The 20,577-nt window shown below is 51.1% G+C and overlaps 1 protein-coding gene across 1 annotated transcript in view; it reads left to right on the forward strand.

The window, feature by feature from the left end:
* SRRM3 (serine/arginine repetitive matrix 3) overlaps positions 1-20,577 on the forward strand; it is a 55,072-nt gene that overhangs the window by 5,760 nt on the left and 28,735 nt on the right. The window contains exon 2 of the mRNA XM_080679929.1: positions 14,965-15,229. Coding sequence (XP_080536055.1) covers positions 14,997-15,229 — 233 coding nt within the window. The 5' untranslated portion in view covers positions 14,965-14,996. The remainder of the gene's footprint in view (positions 1-14,964; positions 15,230-20,577) is intronic.

The following is a 20,577-nucleotide window of genomic DNA, read 5'->3' on the forward strand; positions in this document are numbered from 1 at the left end:
CAGTGTCATGAAATGGCCAGATGTGCCCACTATGGCTGCATTTGTTGGGGGAAGGAGGAGGATAGAGATAAAGAGACCAAGGGCAGAGAGGCCGGGGAGGAGGTGATGGCAGAGTGGGAAAGGGGACAGGTGCCGGAGACACTCCTCTGGGAGATTTGACAGGGGTGTATATGCGCGTGCTCCAGGCTAGGTTCACTCAGAGAGAAAGGAAAACCCATGGAGCAAGGGCAGAATGAAAAGTGGGGCAGTCTGTTCTCCATGCCCATCCCAGCTGCTGGCACAGACTTCAGTATCAGACAGAGAACCCCAGGCTGGGGTGGGTAAGCTTCAGGACTGGCAGGGGAGCCCAGCCACCCCTTCTCCAAATAGGATGCCAGAGGGGGCTTCTGGGATTGTAAAGAAGCTGGGACACAGCAGGCCCTGCCTCTGTGCAGTCCTGTCTCCCCTCCTTGCTTGGCATGGCCTGACATGTGCATCTTGATTCTTGTGGCCCACCGTTATTATCCCCAGAACACTTCTCTTCTCTGCCTCCCAATTTCTCTCCTCCTCTGTCCCTTGCTTCTCATACTTCAGAAAGCATAGATGGTCATTCATTCATTAATTTATTCATTCATTCATTGAACATTTTCTCAGCAGGTCCTCTGAACTGAAAAGCTCAAGTATCATTGTCATCCCCAAACCCTGTAGAAGGCACTGGAGAAAGGGAAGAGCCAGCCTCAGTCTAGTGGGGAGCAAGGCCCATAAGTGGTGGATGTTGTGGGATGGAATATGGGTTATGTGGGAGCTGCTGGGTATCTGTGGTAGCGGGAGGGTTGCCTGACCAGGTGACTTTGGAGCCAGTATTTACACATGGGTCCTCATAGGATGAGTACAGGTTGGCCAGGAGGGAAAGAAAGGGAAGAGCATTTCGTGCAGAGGGAACAGCATGAGCAGAACTATGGAGGAGGGAAGAGCACCAGGTACTTGTAGAAAAGTGTGGCTGGAGAATCAGGGCCTGGCCTGAAGGGCAAAGGACCAGACTGGAGAGAGGCCTCAGGAAGGGCTTTATTGTTAGGTGGGGAGTCTAACCTTTCTTCTGTAGGTGACCGAGAAACCAAGGGATGTTTCCAGCAGGTAAGCACAGAGCCAGAGCTGTTTTAGGAAGGTCACCCCTGAAGGGCGAGCATGATTTGGACAGATGGAGAGGACGGGGGGCCTGCAGAGTGCTGTCAGGATACAGGTCACATGGCCTGGGGCCTCTCCTTCTGCAGCTCTGCTCCTCCCAACCTGGGACATCCAGAACCACAGCAGTTGTGGTCTCTAGATGCAGAGTACCTGCCTCAGCATTTCTAGAACATCCTATAAAAAGCAGATTTCTGGGACCCACCCATCCCATTCAGAATCTGAGTGTGGGGCTTTGGGGGTCTGTACTTTTTAAAGCTCCCAGGTGACTGTACATTTAGAGTTGAGAGTCGGTGCCTCATTGCTTTGCACCTGCTGTTCCCTTTAGCTGGATCCCCTTCTTCCTCTTTTTCTACCTCCTTGAACTTCAGACTCTGCTCACATGTCTCTGTGCAATGCTCATTCTGGGCCCTCTCCTCTGCATGCCCCTAAGTGCCCGGTTTGCCTTTCCATCTCCCTCAGTAATCAGCTCTAGGGGTCTCATGTACTAACTCATTTAGTCCTCACAACATCCTGTGAAGGAGCCAGGTCACAGCAGAGGATGCTGAGGTATACCAGCATCACCCAGGCAAGATGTGGTAGGACCACAGAGGCTGCACTGTTCTGTGATGCCCCAGACTAAGAGTTCTTTGAGGGCAGGGACCCTGTTTCATTTGTGGTTGCAGGTCCCCAGTGCAAACAGAGGGCATGGCATGTGGGAGGTGCTCAGTTTCCCCATCTGTAGGATGGGCTTAAGGATGATAGCTCCCCTCTAGGGGGCTGCTCTGCAGCTTGCGGAAGTCCTCAGTCTTAATGGGGTTGTAAGCTGTGATGTGTGTGGTCTGGGTGGGGCTGGTGAGAGGGTCCAGCAACAAAAGCCAGAACTCCTCTCTCGGCTTTTAGGATGAATTTCCCAGAAAAAAAGGCCTTTTCCCCTAAGTTCAGCCACTCCCATAGAATTCAGACCCTCTCAACACTGGCCAGGGGCTGGGAGCAATCTTATGGCTGGGTATGGTTAGAAAACCTGATGACAATTCTCTGGGCTGATGGCAGAGCAAGGTGGGAGAAGCCCCAGCTGCAGAAGCAGCTCTCACTGCCAATCTGACCTTAAAGGGCTTGTGCCTTCCCAGAGCAAAGAGGGGCCCCTCTCCTTATCATTCATGCCTCCCACCCACAATCCCTCAGGTTATTGTCAATGATGTTTTAATTAACTGCTTAATTAACTATTTAGGCTAATCAGATTAATTGACATTAATTGGCTACCATTTGTCAAGGACCCTGCAAAGCTGTGCCTCTCAGAGTTGAAGTGTGTGACTGGGGCTGGCAGGGGAGTCAGGGAGGAGCTGTCACTGTGCTGTGGAGCTGGGGGGAGCCGGTGGCAGGCAGTGGACACCAGGATTGCTGCCCAGGGCCGGTGCACCTCTCCGTGGTTTTCAGGGCTGGGCCCTTGACAGCTGGGTTCTGGCTCTTCACACTTTAGGAAGTGCATCACCTCTTCCTCTTCCTTAGTTGCATTAAAAAAAAAAAAAAAAAAAAGGTTTGATGAGGGACCAGAGGGAAGAGCTAGATACTTTCAATCCCAAAGGGCTGTAAAGACCTCAGAGGGGGAGAGACATTAAAACCCTAAATCAGCCATGATATAAGTAGGTCACCACATAACAACTTCTGGGATGAAATGTGCATATTCAGTTTTAAAAAGGGGGTTGAGGAGCAGTATCAGGGAGATAAAATATGCAAAATATTAAACTGTGATAAAATGATCAGATTTCCATTATTTAGTCAATTACAGCCCCCAAAACTCATAGTACATTTTTATGCCTGTTTTAAAGCACAACTTACAGTTTTAAATTATAGCACTTGAAACAAAAAAGAAAAAAGAAACTACTATGAAATGCATCCTACGTTTTGGAAAAAGAAAAAAAAAAGCCAACCCACTCAAAACTGGGAGTGTGAGTTTGCCTTCAGAGCCATTCTCTCAAGATTAAATGGCTCTCATATCTAGTCCAACACTGAGCTGGAAGTTGGTAGCCTGCAGTCTTATTTTGACTTTGTCACTGACCCCCTGAGGGTCCCCTCCCCTCTTTGGTGAATCCCTGGCCTGTATTCCTGAGAGAGTGCTTACATGGAGCAGAGGAGATGTGGATTTTGAATATTCTAGAGATGAATTCAAATGTGAGGGGAGGAAGGGGTTCATTTTAGTGAGAGGGTCAAGCTCCCAGAATGGGAACACTTCCTGGGCAGGTGGAGGGGCTCCCCACTTAGTGACATAGCTCTCTAGCTTGGTGCAAGAAAACCTGGAAAATGAATGTAGGGTCTCTCCCCACCCCTTAACTGCCCTATCCTGCAGCCCCTGGGGGGAGGAAGGAACAGGAGAGACTGGAGGCTGTTGCCTAGCAACCAGAGGCGCATCTGGATCGATGAGAATGGCAGCTGAGGCTCCAGGCTCCAACCCCCAGCCCAGCTCTCTTTGATCTCACCCGGCCCAGCAGAAACCTGGGGGGGATGCCCAGGGCAGCCTGCCTGATTAGAGCAGAGTCAATAGAGGGAATTTTCCATAATGAGACTGTGTAGGCAGTGGAGGCAGCTGCCCCTGGCTTCTCCTGTCACCAGCCCCAGTGGATAGAAGACGCTTATCTGTCTGTCCCAGCACACCCTTCCTCCTGATAGCTCCTGGGGAGACGCATCACCCACAACTTTGATTATTCTCAGTCTTGGACTGCCAGGGACTCAGAGCCCAGCCTTACCCTGGCCCCAGGCTCCTGACATGTCATCTGGATGAGGAAACTGAGGCACCAAGAGGAAAAGATATCTGGTTACAGAGCTTCTAGCTCATCTTACCTTTCCTCAGCCCAGCTCCCAGGTGTGAGCCTGGAAGGGTTGGGTCCGGATGGGGAGGAGATGGAGATGAAGGGGGTGATAGAAGCAGATGAGAACATACGGGTTCCTCTGATTTAACTCCAGGATCATCATGGGAGGGTCCTTGGAGAGCATGGCGTCCTGACACATAATTACACAGCTCTCCCTAGGACACCTCACCAATACCATCTGGCTTGGACCCTCCCCAGGACACAGGGATCACCACCTCTGTGGGAGCCCATGCCATCAGACGTCCTTTCTCAGGCTCTCAGATCTATATTCTAGCTCAGACAGCAACAGGAAGCTGCCTGCTCCCTGGCTGGATGGCTACAGCTCCCTGAAGGCCAGTGAGGGCCCTGAATAGGAGCAGAAGGGTCTGGGTGGGGGCAGGAATTTCTTTGTTCCACTAGAGTGCAGGGGAGGCTAAAATACTACTTGCTTATTTGGTATCAGTATTGCTCTATACAGATGTGTCTACTGGGTGGAACTGGTCTATATTATTTTCAATGATCAGTATTACATATTCTGCTCCATTCCACTGGTCTATATTACTGGTTTACTGTGGTTTGTGGGTTCCCCGCCATCTTCTGTTGATGTATCCAGTCTGATTGAGGCTCTCAATGGCCTGTCCTGGGCTACAGCAGTCTGCACTGGTCTCATCTAGGTGGATGGCCTGTCCTGTGGGCCTCTCTGAGTAGCAGGTTCCTTGTCCCTGGGACCTGCCACTCAGATCCTCTGCTTTGGGAACCCAAATCAAAGCCAGCAGGAACAGGAGGAACAGGGACCCTAGGCTGAGGGGCAGGCAAGTCCATCCTATCCCTTCAAAGACAGAGCTGGACTCCAGGGCTTACAAAGTATATGACAATGTGACCCATGCAAATGTCAACACACGAAGTCTAGGCATATTAAGAGAAGTAACTAGAGACCTTTCTCACTGAGGTCCCCAGAGATGGCAATAATAAAAAAACAAGTAGTGAGCTCACTGTCAGTCCAAACATAGTCTGGGTTTCTACAAGCATTCACAGATGGCTGCTTTGTGCCAAGTTCTATGCTGAGCATCAGGGACATGAAAATGGAAGCATCCCAGTCACTGCCCTTGGAGAGCACTCACTAGGCCAGGGAGCTAACCGTCGCAATAGAACAGAGATAAATGCTGAGAGTGGTAACCAGAGGGCTTAGGCTCCAGGAGCACAACAGATGTGTGTACCCCAGTGGAGGTCATGGAAGGCTTCACCAAGGAGGTGATGCTTAAGCAGAGTCTTGTAGGATGAATGGAAGGGTAAGAGCATTCCAACTAGAGGGAGCAGCATAGACCAGTGTGTTCTTGGGTGGAGCAGAGTGCCGTGTATCTGAGACATATCAGGGGCTGGACAGGATGCCCAGGGCCCAGGTGCCAGCTAAGTTCCCTGGGCTTTCTCCTGTGGTCATTGGGCTTGCCCTCCTTCCTTTGCCTGCTCTGGACCTCCCATTTTGCCTCTGATAACTTAGCCAGCCCCCACACCTCTATTCCATAGCATAGACTGAGACTGCAGGGCAGGGGACATCACCAGCACAGGGGTGGAGAGGGAAGGGCAGGAGAGGACCAAGAGCACTGAGGCTCAGGCCCAGGATATGGTACCAGCACCCCTGTAGGCCAGGCTGCCTGGCCCTCCTGGAACCAGCCCTCCGTCATCCCAGCCAGCCCCAGCCAGCCCCAGCCTGGGGACTCTGGCCAAGGACTTCCTCTGGCTCCAACAGGGGCGGCAGGAAGCTCTGGCTGCTGAATAATTGAAAGGAAGGCTTTCAGCATTTCTCCCTCCTCCCTCCCCCACAGCATCTTCAGGAGGGTTGGGTAACAAGTAGCAGAGCCAGCATCTCCTGCCCTCCCCTCCTGAGAGAGTCCCCAGGAGGCAGAGAGGAAGCTCACTTAGCTAACCCTCTCACTGCCAGTCGGCCCAGCGCCTTCACCCTGCAGCATTTTCTTAGCAGTGAATACTGGTCTCCACTGGTCCCTGTGGGTTGTTATCTGTGAAAAGTGACCTTGTTGGCCTACTAGTCTTCACAAGTTGGTACTGATTTGGAATGGTAAATTATCTACATAATCTGTTGTGATTTATACTGATCTATATGCCCCACCCATGCCTGTAGTGGTTTAGACTGGTTGGCATTGTTTATGGTAATACTAGCAAAGGTATTTAGACATAGAACTTAGTAAGTGCTCTTAACTAACAGGTTAATTCCTTCAACCTTAAAGGGGTTACTTATATTGACACCATTTTACAAATGAGGAAACAGCACAGAAATTAAGTCACTTTGGGGCACATAGTAAGTGATTTGAACATAGGCTGGCTCTTCTGCCACTTGCTGATCTGCACATGTCCGTCTTGATTTTTTTAATCGAGTCCATTTATTAATGCATTTCAAGTTTTATGTCTGCCTTAATTAATGGTGACCAAGTTAATGTGGAGTTAGGGTCACACCTCTCTCTAAAGGGTAAGGGACAGCAAAAGTGAAGGCACTGGTTAGTAAAAGAGATCTTTTCAAAATGCAGATCTGATCATGACCTCTCCAGCTCAACACTGGCTCCCTATTGCCTGCAAGGTATAGCCCTAGCTCCTCTGTCTCCTCCCATCCACTGTGCTCAGCTGTGCAACAAGCCCATGCTCTTCCCTCTTTCCTCATTAAGCTTTCTTCACACATGCCCCACAAGCTACCCGCGATATCCTTCCTCCCCTTCTTTGTACCACCAGCTCCTATGTATACTTCAAGATCTCTCCTCCAGGAAGACCTCCTAATGATACTCCTTCTCACACACCTCTCAGTTAATGTTTCTACATGTCCACCATTCTAGCACTCATCTTGCTACATTACAGGCATCACTGCTTCTCCCCCTATATCTCTCTCTTACCCCCTGCTGGGCCCCAGAGTGCCCACTCGCTGAATAGCTGTGACATGAGAGCTTGTCCCCTAGAGCTGAGGGGCTTTCACTCCATCCTGTGGCCTTTACCCCCGCCCCCAACCCCACCCTCCTGGGCAGGGAGCATGGGGAAGGCTTTCAGTGTGTTGTAGCCACTGGCCTGGAGAGGCTCATGGAGTCTGGAGAAGGGTCCCCACATGGAAGGGTGAGGTTGACAGGAGAGCCCCTTCCCCCAGTGCGCAGGAAACACATCGGTGTCACAGGTACCGCATGGCTTCAGTGTCAGGGATTGAGGTGGGGTGAAACACCCTGAGCTTCCGTGAACACAGTGGAGATGGGTGTTCTTTCCCAGCTTGGACAAAATATCTTGACAAACCATTGTTGTTGCACACTCATTTTTACAAAGACCGGACTTAGTTTCACAACCTAGGTATGTAGTTTCATGTGTGTTTGTCAGTTCCATCATGTTTCTGACAGTTACAAAGAATTCTTTTCCTCCAGGAAATTCAGGAGGCATGTCCTCTCCACCCTCTCTCTCACACTGGGCTTTTTCTCTGGAAGGCCTCACACTGTGCTCACAGCCCCCACCTCAGAGGAAGGCAGCTCCCCATCATGATTCCACTCCACCCTGGTCCACTTAGTCCCAGGGCCCTGCACCCTGCCTGCCCTGGCCCTTAGCCTGTGCTGGCCCCCACCTGGACTTTTCCTTCCTTACAAGGAGCAACTCATCTTCCAAAGGGCCAGTTCAAAACGATTGCCTTTGTGAGCCTTCCCTGACCTTCCCAGGCCAAGCAGACTTTCTCTGGTCTCTTATTTACTACCCCAGCACCAAGCCAGGGTGCAGGGAGAGGGTGTAATTAGGGTCTGTTTTCATAACAAGCTTGTCACTGAAAGAATGAATGATCCCACCACGCTGTGAGGTAAGGAGTATTGTCTTCATTTTGCAGATGAGGAAACTGAGGCTCAGGAGGTTTAATGACTTTTCCTGGTCACCCAGGTAGAACCAAAATTCAAGCTCAAGTCCTCTGACTCCAAATCCAGTGCTCCTTGTCCACCCACCCCACCCTGGCTTTCCTGGGCCCGTGGGGAACCACAGATAGACCTTAGTAGCAAGAATGTGGTTATATTGTGTGTGACTGGGGATCGAGAGCTTACTTAAAGTTGTGGGAACCTGTACATTTGAGGGTGTGGAGGTCTTGAGGCCTGGCATCACCAATGGGGAGGTAGGTCTCTGGCAGGTAGAGGCAGGGAAAGGGGCCCCCAGGTCAGTGAGTGCTGTCCCCTAGTGAGAGAAGCTTCTGAGCCTCCAGAACAAAGTGGGCCTCTAGGTGGCTGCCACTGGTGCTGGAGGCTGATGCACTGGGAGTGGAGGCGTTTGCTGAGGCCAGCTGGAGGAAAGTGGCTCATGTCACCTCAGCAGGCTCCTCAAAATGACCCCCACCTTCTGCCCTGAGCTCCTGCTTCTGCTCTCTCTTCCCTCCACAATCAGCAACCTGTTCACTCTCCAGGCTCAGTCTCCAACTCTGTAATGAAAGGCCCAAATCAGGCTCGATCTCAGCCTTCTGAGTGCCAGACCCATGACCTGAGGCTCCTGGACATCTCCCCCTGGATGACTAGGGACTCCACCAAGTCCAAAACAGAACAGTCACCACTGACAAATAATAACGAACATTGGTACCACGTATGAGGTATTCACTGCATGCTATGCACTGTGGTAGCATTTCACATGTATTCATCCTTTACAACAAACCTCTAAGAAGGGTGCTGTTATTAGTTCCATTTTACAGGCAAGGAAACGGAGGCACAGAACTTAAGGCACATGACAAGGTCACTCAGATTATGAATTCCCAAGGAGTATAGCCCTGTCTCTGCCTCAAACCAGGGTTCCCCAAGGCAAGGCCAGTCTCCCCCTCAGACACATATGTCGTCCACTGCTCCCTCTCCCCAGATCCGGCCAGGTCACTATCGATCTGAGCGAGCATCTCACCCTTCTGAGCCCAGGATGAGTGATGATCTCATTAGCTGAGCGGCCTCCATGCCTGTCAGCAGACTGGACACTGCAGTACAGATGGACTGTTTCACCTTCAATTAATCTCTACCAGCAGGGCTGGACTTGCAGGTACCAGCAGCCAAACTGTTCCATCCTGTCCTCCGCCAGGTCTACTCAAGGGACCCAGGCTTGGGTCTGGAAGTAGAGGAAAGCCCAGGGACTCAGCCATGAGGCTTGTAAATTAGAGGTCTGGCTCTTTAACCACTCAGATCTGCATGACTTAATCTGCACATGGGTTTGGCTGGCCTGGCCTCTGGGCTTGCCCTTGGGACCTGACCCAGTGCTGGAGACAGCCTCAGGGAGGAGCTCTGGGGTGGCAGCAGTGGCTATAGAAGCAGGAAGGAGGTGGGCTGAAGGCTTGGCAGTACACATTTATAGTTACCTAGATTTCCAGAATAGGAAAGGACCTGTGGGGTCTCTGAGTCCAGCCCCGCTGCCTGCATTGGCCAGTGGGGAAACGAGAGTCCAGAGAGGGTAAGAGGCTTCCTCAGGGTCCAACAGCCAATTAGCAGTAGAGAAAAGACTTCCCATTTGCTGCTCTGCCTCCAAAGAGACTGTCAGTGTCCCCAGGGACCTTGGCAAGTTAGGGTCAGGGTTAGGGTTATGGCTCTAAATGTCATATCTGCCAGCTTGACCCCCACAAGTCCCTCACCCTCAACACACTCTTAATCTGCCCTCCATGTTCCCCATCGCAGTAAATGGCTGTACAATCCACCTGGCCACTCAAGTCAATTCATCCACAACCAGTCACATCCTGCCAAGTCTGTCTACTTCTTGAATTCTGTTCAGGCCTCACCTGCTCTGGTGTCCCTGCCTCCAGCCCCTCCCAGTCCCTTTGGGAATCCTGCCCTGACCAACCAGGCAAAGCTGCAGACTCTCCTCAAATTCTGTTTTATCACACACACCCGATAACTATTGGTTTCCCAAGCCAGCCTGCGAGCTCCCCGATAGCCAGGATGGACTCTTGTTCATCTCCAAATCCTCAGCCTTTCATAGGGTGGGGCCCCCAAGTAGATGCTGGGTGAGTGTTTGAGTGAATATAGTATCTATCTCCTGCTTGAACAGTCTCTAACAAGGAACTCATACATCCTGGGATGAAATGAACTGCTTAGTTTTGTGTTTTTTTTTAAATTAAGATTTGATTGTTGGGGGGTGGGGGAGATCTTTTATGGATTTAGCTGAAGTCCACTCTAGATGACTTCCCTGAAGGAATTTGGCTTTGTCTTCTGGGACAAAGGCCAACAGTGGGTGAGTCTCTGAAGGGGACAGAATGATAATGGGAGAGATTGGCTAGAACTTTGTTCCTCTCAGTGTGGTCAAAGGACAGCACTTGACAACTTGTTAGAAATTCAAATTCTCAGACACTACCCCAGATCTACTGAGTCAGAAACTCAGGGTGGGGCCCAGCCCGCTGGTTTCAACAAGCCCTCCAGGTGACTCTGAGGTCTGATAAAATGTGAGAACTGCTGCTCTGACAGGGCTCCCAATTGCTAGTCCATGATCTACATCAAAATCACCTGGGGAACATTAACAATTTAACCTCCAGAGATTTTTATTCATTAGATCTGGGGTGAGTCTCAGGTAGCATGAACATATAAAATGCAAGACACCAGGTTAAATTTAAATTTCAGATAAACAGTGAATAATTTTTTTAGTATAAGTATGTTCCAAATATGAAATTCATGAAATTCAAATTTAACTTAACTGCACATTCTATATTTTTATTTGCCAAATTTGGCAACCCTACCTACTTCTTATAAGCTTCCAGCAGATTCAGCTAGGTTTGGCCTATATCCTCTACAATCCTTTAAATACTTAAAGATAGGGATTCTGATCGTCTGTATATTCTTATCATTTCCTTATTCTACACATCATATTTTTGTTGCTATAGCATAGGATAACATAGACTTTTGGCAGCCACATCATGATTGAATCTCTGACCATTGAAAACCTCTAAATCCTTCCTAAATATACTGCCTCTAACTATTTCTATTCCAATTTTAGAAAGTTAGTTTGGGACCTAGCTCCAGAATGTGGCATTTTTCACTATCCTGTTTCACCTTCTTAGATTCCTTTCATTGCTCCAGTCTGTTGAGTCCTTTTAGATTCTGACTCTGAATTCATGAGCCTTCCCAGATTGTATCCTTGGTGATAATCAGATTGTCCAAGTTCCCTTCAGTCAATGGTGAACATATTGGGTCAATGGTGAGGACAGAGCCCTGTGGTCCCCCATTAAATACCTCCATCTAATGTGACGTTGACCAATATTAGGTAGCTCTCTTAAGCATAGATCAATCTATCCACCAATTACAACAGTACAGACTATTAGTTCCCACCAGCACGATGTCTCTTTGCCTTATGAAATCTCACAATGATTTCATAAAAGATAACGTCAGTGCCTCACAGAAAGACCATGTGCCTGCAGTAACTCCCTGGTTTGCTGGCCCTGCAACCCTAACATAGTGAGCAATGACCCCTGCCTCTTCTCTAGGGGTTAAAGGGTCATCCTTTGAATAACCTACCTCAGATTCCTGCCTGGCACCCTCCAACTCACCAGAAGTTGGTAGAATCCACCATCTGTCCTAGTGAAATGCAGACTGCACCTGCCCCCTGTACCTTCGCACCCTGAAAGATTGCCCCCAGAAGCCTAGCAATCTCACCCAGACATTTCCCTAGTGCTGGGAATAGAATTTCTCAGGGTCTGGAGATCTGACTCTGATGTTCAGAACTGCCCCCATCAGCTAGCTCCTCTACCCCTGCCTGCAAGGAGCTGGGCCAAGCTCTAGGCTGGGGAGCCTTACTCGCATCAGAAGGTAAGCCTGCAGAGCAACATGGCTAAAAACCTGGCTTTGTACCCACACTTTTAATGTGCCTCCAGCATTGCCAACTTCTGGGGAGGTTCTGAGGAGCTGTAATGAAGGGACGGTCCCCTCCCCTCAAAGGACTTACAGTCTAGAACAGAGGTCAGATAAAAACAAGTTGAACCTCCATATCTAAAGAGGTGAGGACAAAAGCAGTGGGAGTCAAGGAGTGTCCTGTCTCCTCTCCCCGCAACCTCCCACCTCTCTGTCCATCCTGCATCAGCAACCTGGGAGATCAGTCCAGGAGTAAATCAGGTGTCATGCTCTGATTAACGGCCTCTAGTGGCCTCCTGTCACTTTGGCTGAAAGTTGTGACATAACCTGCCTTTTGATCTAGCCTCCATGCCCTTCCTCAGAAGTGGGGAAGGCTTCCCAGGGGAGATGACATTTGGGCTGGGCCCTGAAGGATGAGTAGAAGTTCCCCGGATGGAGAAGAGCAGAACAGGTATTCCAGCATAGGGTAACCACATGGGCAAAGGTACAAAGGAGTGAGAGTGCTGATGGGGCTGGACGTTGGTTGCAGGATGAGGTGTATCAAGGAATGAAGCTGCAGGATAGCATAGGGCCGTTGTCGGCAAACTGCGGCTCGTGAGACACATGTGGCTTTTGGGCCCCTTGAGTGTGGCTCTTCCACAAAATACCACGGCCTGGGTGAGTCTATTTTGAAGAAGTGGCATTAGAAGAAGTTTAAGTTTAAAAAATTTGGCTCTCAAAAGAAATTTCAATCGTTGTACTGTTGATATTTGGCTCTGTTGACTAATGAGTTTGCCGACCACTGGCATAGGGCAAAACATGAAGGGGTCTTGCAGGTTATATTGAGGGCAGTGCCAGGTATTCCTCCATCCCGCCTCCCGTTATAACTGTTTTCCATTTGTTCTATCCATATGCATCGAGCTCCACTTGCTCGGGCACTTTGCTGGCACGAGGAGCAGAAAACTAAACTGCCCCCAGCCTGGGAGAGCCAGGCCTGTGAACTCACAGTGACAGCAATGAGTGGCAAGAGCTCTGGGAGGGCAGCACCTTCCATAGGGCTGAGGGAAGGTTTCCAGGAGGTGGTGATGCCTACGAGCAGTCACTTTAAGCACATGTAGGAGTCAGGAGAAGAGTGTTCCAGGGAAAGGGAGAGACAAGAAAGATGGAGAATCTGTTGGAAGGGGCATAGAGGCTAGATCAAAAGGCAGGTCATGTCACAACTTTCGGTCAAAGTGACAGGAGGCCACTAGAGGCCGTTAATCAGAGCATGACAGCTGATTTGCTCCTGGACTGATCTCCCAGGTTGCTGATGCAGGATGGACAGAGAGGGTAGGGGGTTTGAGGGGGTGGGGAGGAGGCAGGACACTCAGGCCAAAGTGGATCAGAGTGAGGGGCTTGGGTTGAGATGGTAATGGGAGGGAAGGAAGTGGATAAATGTGAGCAATGTTGAAAAGAGAGGATGAGGGGCCAAACTTGATGATAGGTGAGCTGCAGTGGGCCAGGGCAGTGGTGGTCTCCAAGCTCCATACCTGCCCCTGGTTCAGGTGAGCAACATATGGAGGTGTCACCCATGAACTAAGCACAGTGGCCAAGGCAGTGGGGGAGCAGGGTTCTTGGAGCTCTGCGTGGGGCTGGACAGTAGGTGATGCTTATGGATGCCCCAGGAGAAGCCTTGGTGAGCTGGGGTGCAGAGGTGGGATAGGGACAGGCAGGATGCCTGCAGGGTTTGGGGTGGATAGAGGTTAAAAGAACATTTTTGGTCTGTAAACACCCAAGTGCCCTCCTCTCTTGCAGAGTCTGGATAATGCTCCCAGACACAGGAGGGGATCAGTTCAGAGAGGGGTAGTAATGTTCTCAGGGTCACATAGCAAGGAGTGGAGGAGTCTGGCCTGGAACCCAGGGACTTGGGACTTAAGAGGATAGACATATAAAGGAGTTTGTGTTCTCATAACCACTTTCACTCTGTCCCCTTTAGAGCTTCTATGCCTCTCACAGTCCCCCCTCCCTCTTCTCTGCCTTCCAATCTCTGTGTTGTTGAATGTCCCCCACCCCCACCATTCTGAGGCCAGTAAGGGGAGTGTGTGTTGGGGGTTGTGTTGCAGGGAAGGTCCATCCAGGATGTCCAGATATGCCCAGTCTCTTCTTCTCTTCCCATCTCCCTCCACCCTTCCCCTCCCTGGCATCCCACTCCCTGAGAAGGAGGCCTCCCTGTTGCTTAGCAACTAGCAGAGCCTTGGAGAAAGGAAATGGAAATAGCTCAGAAGGTGCCTCCCTCTGTTAAGATAGGTCCTTGGTGTGTATGTGTGTGTGTGTGCATATGTGTGTGTGCGCATCCGTGTGTGTGCCCACGCAAATGCATGCATATATTCTACTTTGGGCCTAGTGTAGAGCCAGGACTTCTTACCTCCCAGGCCATGCTGACTCCCATGTCACCCTGAGCCTGTAGGAGGATGTGGCTGCCGGGAAAGCTAATGTCAGTGCCACTTTGGGTCACATCCTCAGGAGCAGTGTTTCCAGAACAAAGGAGGGTTTTAATCTGGATCAGGCCCCCACCTGGACTGCTGGCTTTGGAGCAGTTAGCCAAATCAAAGTGGGGACTGAAAACTGCATCTGCAGTGGGAGTGCCCCTAAGCCTGGAGAAGGCTCTGTCTTCCCATCTCTGCAGGGCTGCCCTGGGAAGTGGGAGCACATGTGGTCTGTGATTCCCACCAGCCAGAGCCAGGACAGTGAGTGTTTTGAGGAGAAGGAGATTTAAACTGACCCTGAAGGAAAAACAAGAATAAAACTAACAAGTTTTCCCAGGGACTAATTTGATTGCCTGGGGAGATGCAAGCAAGTGGGCAGGCAAAGGCTAAGCGGCCAGGCCCAGGCATTGGTACAAGGCAGAGAGGATTGCCCTAGGTGGTTACTAGGTCCCTGAAAATGATTCTATTCCAAGCCAAGGCCCCTTAGAAACTATCTATAGTCCCGCCTGCATTCACCCATCTTACAGTGTCTAATCCCCTCTCCTGCTCTGAGGGGTGACCCAAAGGTGCAAACTTGCTGTCCATCCCCCTCCGCAGTCTGAGGGGAAGCGGATTAGAGCCATGAGTAGGCCTTTAAATCTTCAGGATTAACCCGCGCAGAGAAGAGCTTAGCAGGTGGCCGAGAAGTGACCATCTCGCCTCGTGTCTGTGTCTGTCCCACAGGGCCGAGGCCAGCAGCTCCGGGGCTAGCCGCTATGTCCTCCACCGTGAACAACGGGGCAGCTAGCATGCCGTCCCCGCCCGATGCTGCGAACGGCTTCCCGCAGCCGGGAGCCTCCTCCGGGAACTGGCCGCGGACGGAGGAGGAGATGCGCGCCGCCGAGCCAGGGCTAGTAAAGCGCGCGCACCGTGAGATTCTGGACCACGAGCGCAAGCGGCGCGTGGAGCTCAAGTGCATGGAGCTGCAGGAGATGATGGAGGAGCAGGGGTGAGCGTGCCGCTGGGCCGAAGACGGGGAACCTGTGGGCTGCGGGTCAGGGCCAGCGGGCGGGGGCGGGGCTGGGGTCGAGGGCGGAGCTAGAGTGGGGACCCTGGAGCCCAGTCAGGCAAGGACCAAGGGAAGGGAGTCTGAAATCGTGGGAGTGGAACCATTGCAAACCCAACCGAATTTTTATTCATTTATTTGTTTATTCAACCAATAAGCTGTCTTGAACACCCACTCTATGTCAAGCTCAGATTTACAGCAGCCAAGGAGACACAACTCATGCCTTTCAAAAAGGTCCAGTCCAGTGGGGGAGAGAGGCATGTAAACATGCCTCAGTTTCCCCTTCTATAAAATCGGTGGATCGAGCCGCCTAGACTCTGCCAAGCACGTGCTGCAGCCAGACAAGAAAGCACAATTGATCCTTACTATGTGGTTTCAGCAAAGGAATGCTGCTGGCAGCCACATCTGGAAGCTTGATTTCATCCTCTCTAGTCCAGAACCAGTCATGGGGCACATAAGTGTGCTGGGCACTGTGCTGGGACCCAGAGTTGGATCTGAGTAACTTCCTCAAAGTCTCTCCCCATCTCAAAAAGGAAACAAGCATGTTAACAACCAACTCCATCACAAAACAGATTAGAATCATGGTACAGAACAGGACAGGAGAGGGCCAAGTGCTTCAGGAGCTGAGAGGAGAGGTTTTGAGAGGAGAAGACATTCAAATGGGCCTTGAAGGATGAGTAGGAGTTTGTCCAGCCGAGAAGGAGGAGTTGTGAGGGACTTCCCTGGCAAGTCTAGTGGAGACAGCCCTCCACCTGAGGCTGAAGACAAAAAGAGCAAAAAAACCCTAGGAACAAAGCCTATCCATTTGTGCAGCTCCAAGGAGAGCTGATAGTCTCAAGGCTCCCTTTTGCATCTGTCCTGAGTACTTTGAAAGGAGTGAGCTGGCTGTGGAGAGAGACAAAGTTGGGAGCAGGCCATGTCCATCAGATATGCACTATCAGTGAGCTGAGAAATCAGAAATGCCAATGGGTGGGATTGGGCCTGGAGCCACATCAGGCCAGACAGCCTGTATACAGCAGTCCTTCCAAACCATACTTTTGTCTGTCCATCTAGTCCTCTTGGACTCCTCAAGAGGCAGCCAAGACACAGCTCACTGTCCCTGTGGAGCCCAGGAAGACACTGAGGCTCAAACAGAGAGAGCCACCAGTGGCAGTCCATCAGGAAGGCCATCAGAAAGGCAGGCCCTGGGTCCAGGGCCTCCTGCAGGGCTTATAAGGAAAAGACAGGGGCACGGGGACTTGGTGTTCACCTCCAGCTGGGGACCAGGTTGAGGGACGGGGGAGGTAGGGTCTCTTCAGAGAGTGATGGATGGAAGGCTACTGAAAGCAGACCAAAAGGAGGCCTCTGCTGGCAGCTGAAAACAGGTTCCATGAGCTGTGGATGTGAGCAGAAGAAATGAGACCCCCGGGCAGGGTTGAGTAGGGAATAGGATGGAGTGTCCTTTTGCAGAGAGAGCCCCCGGACCTTAAACCTGCAAACCCTGCTGAGTTGGGAGAGGAGTGAAGGGAGCATGGCTGTGGGTAGGGAACAGAAGGGATGACTTCTTTCAGAGAACCCTAAGGCACATTCCTCAGGAAGCTCCTCTCCCTCCCCACCCTTCTTTCCCCTGGTGGAATCTCCTCCTCCACGAGCCCCAAGCCCCTTGCTGCGCTTGGGAGGACCTTTACCAGGTGAAGGCAGCCTTTGATGGAAGGGGATAACACTTGGCCAAGTCATTGCTGTCAGTCCCCAGGCATTAAGGACCTGTACCTCTCTGGGAAGCACCCACTAGGTCTCCAGATGTTCAGTCAGGGCACCTTCCTCCCACCCAAGTCTTTACTGCAGGTGGTCCTTAGACTGGAGTCTCCCATAAAGCTAGCTCTCCAGTCACCATCCCCCGCCCCTCCCATCTCTTAGTTGCAGCCTGGTGGGTGAAGGCCACAGCCACTCTGAAACCCAACCATCCAGGCTTTTAGCCCAGGCCTGTGACCTTGGGCAAGCCCCAATTACTTGCCTCCCAGAATTGTTCTGAGGGTCCTGTGGACTAAGGCATGACAGGGCTCCTCTGCCCCCAGTCAGTGCCCAGAAAATGCTCCACAAACACTAGGGACCCTTGCCCTGTTATCAAATCTAGTCATTAATATCCATTTCTAGAAACACTGGTTCATTTGCGTTTATTTACCAGGTTCTCAGGCATTTGACAAATATTCCCACTAGTCACAGGAACACGCATTCTTTGGCCTCATTAAAAAGCAATCCCTTCCTTAATATTGATGGATGGCCGGCTAATTCGCTGGTGATTGATGCTGCATTTGGAAACACCTTCCAGGGTAGCCTCTGTGTGCAGCCTGCAATCACCGTAGGGGTGGGGACGGAGCCCACAGCCTGTGCAATGTGATGTTCTCACCCCCACCACAAACATCCCCCACCCACCCTACCTAGGCCCTTTCCTGTGAGGACACAATGCAATGGTGGTGGCGGCAAGGTGGCCTAGTTGGGTGTGGAGCTTTGAGCCCTCCCCTCTCCCTTATTCTGTTTCCTCTTTTATAAAATGGGAATAGTGAGGTCATCTACCCCCTCAGAAGTCATTCCTTCTATTGCTCCGTGAAAATCAAATTAATGACAAAGGAAGGGATTATCTAAGAGCCCTAGGTCTGAGCAAGGGCAGCAGAATGAAACATTTTCCACTCTGGGGAAATCTTTTAAAATACAGTGTCTCCTCATCCCACCCCCAGAGGGCAACCCAGGAAGTCCCCAAAGCAGCAACCAATTTGGCATGTCCTTCCCATACAGTAGAGTGGGGACAAGGGAGACAGACATCATTGTCCAAGCCCTTGACTTTTAGTATGAGGGTTTGGCCAATGCTAGCCAGGCCTCCTGTGTGGCCTTAAGTTGGCAGATGCTGCCACTTCCACACAGAGTGAATGGTTTGGGTACCAGCCTCCCTTCCATGTCAGCCTTTGCCTCCTGAGAATGCAGAGTGAAAAGGTCCAGGTGGCTCCTGACCTGGGTGGGACCTTGCTGATCTGGCAGGGGTCTGGAGTAGAAAACAACAGAGAGCCTGGGATAGCTAGACCCTCTGTTCCCATCACTCTGGAACAAAAATCCTCAATCACTATGATTTATTGAGCACCTACTATGTGATGGGCAAAGGACTGTATATGCATCATCTCTTTAATCCTTATGATAACCTTGAAAGGCAGGTTACTATCTCACTTCACAGATGTAAGGGCTAAGGCTAAGAGAAGTGTATGAACTTGTCCAAGGTCACAAAGCTAGGCAATTGGAGGGGGGGGGGGGGGACGCGGTGCCAGGACTCAAAAATAGGAGTGCCTGGCTCTCCTGCCTCACCTCTTAATCACTGTTCCACATAGCCTCAGCTGAGAGGCTTGACCTCAAGAGATATGAGGAGAGAGGAGAATAGGAGATGGTGGTCACACTTGAGACCTGTTTGCCCAATAACTAAATGTTATTCCTGGGTCCCCAGCTTCTCCCAGCATGAAGCCCTGGGGCAGAGAGTGGTCCTCCCCAAGCCACCAAGTTGATTCAATCCAGCCCCTCAGCCCCTCAACGACAGGTGCTGGAGTTAGTCAACTTGCCTTAAACCTGCCAGTTCTGGGATGAGCCCCAAGTCCCTGCACATGTCCCATTCCAAGTCTTAATGAAACCCATTTCCCAGCCTCACATGCTCCATAGACCCCTAGGCATGGTGCTTGAACCCTGGGCTGAAACCCCTCCTATCCAACTTGGAATCTAGCCAAGCCTTGCTCTTGGGCCATCTCCTCCTCAACCCCACCACATGCAGGGCCCCATGCCAATGGGCCAGCCAGCCTGTGTCTTCCTACAAGAGCCTGGGGCTAAGCAGTTTTAAAGGGCCTATGCTGTTTGTCTCTGTGCTGGTGACAATGACAAGCTGGTATGAGGAAAAGATGAAATGGGAGCAGTTCCTCTGTGCCTCCACTGCTCAGAGAGAGGGCACCACCCCTTCTTCCTGGGCACCAGACCAACCCAGCCGTCCGAGGACTCTGCACTGCCCAACACACAAGGACAAGGACCCTCCAGCTGAATGCTAAACAGGGACTGAGGAGGACACCACGGGCCCAGGCCCCGAGCTTGGTGAAGCTGGGTTAGAGACGTCAGTAGAGTGTGGCCTGAGCACCCCCACACCCCACACATCCTCCCTGTGATGGAGGTGGGAGTTGGGAGAGATGGGCTTCTCCCCCTGCCAAGCAGGATCCAACCCTCCATATCGTGGGCCACATAGGTGCCTGAACCTGCAGAGAATTAGACCCAAGTTAGGGGTCAGGAGACACCTGGTTAAAAAGTTGTGCTTCTTATCTTCCCCCTGTCCGCAACGTGTCCAATCAGTCCCTGAGTCCCAGCCATTTTCCCACCTAGACAGTTTTTGCCCTCTTCCCTTCCATCCTCAGGCCCACTCTCTAGCTCTAACTTCACCATTTCCTGCATGAACACCTGCAGTAGCCCAATAGCGGCCTCTCTGCCTTCAGGTCTCTCCTCTGCACAGCCACCAAAGCCATCTTTCCAAAATAAAAATCCAACCTCCAAATTCTTTGATGCCTCTCCATCACCAGTCACTCATTTATCAAAACGTTGGGGTGCCACATAAGGCAAGCAAGGTGACAGGTGCTGGGGACACAATGGCAATCCAGACAGACAAGGTCCCTGCCCTCAGGAAACACCCAGGCCAGTGCAGAACACAGAGGAGTCAACAGATAATGACTAGCACAGGAACCACCTGCCAGGATCCAGGAAGTACAAACACCAGCACCTAACCTGGTCAGAGGGTATCCATGCTGTTGTATACACCCTATGAGTCACTTCTTTGTGCTTAGCCATGACTATCTCCTCATGGTAAACCTGGAAGTTAATTTGAGTCAAAGGGAGTGTTCATTATTTAAGATTTTTGAAAAGAATTGCCAAATTGCTCTCTAAAAAGACAGGGTCCATCCACACATGCTTGTTGAAGGGAAGAAAAGAATTGAATAGAGAAGGATGGAGAGACAATATGGAGTCCCTAAGAGAAAACAATGTACTATTTTCACGAATAGGCTGAATGGGGAGGGCTGGACCTGCTGCATGGATAGAAGGTGAATGGTGAATGGGTGATAGAGACAAGACCGGACCTCATTCCTGTTTACCCAGGACACTGACCTGCAGCCCAGGAAGGAGAGAGGGTGTGGGCTGGGAACCCCAAGATTCATTTAGCAGCAGCCACTGGATACAGGGCAAGGGGCTGGGTGAGCAAAGACATGACCCTACCACCTGGGCACATGCTGGAGAAAGAAATGCCA

The sequence above is a fragment of the Plecotus auritus genome (genome assembly GCF_963455305.1).
Source record: "Plecotus auritus genome assembly, chromosome: 7".
Lineage (NCBI taxonomy): Eukaryota > Metazoa > Chordata > Mammalia > Chiroptera > Vespertilionidae > Plecotus > Plecotus auritus.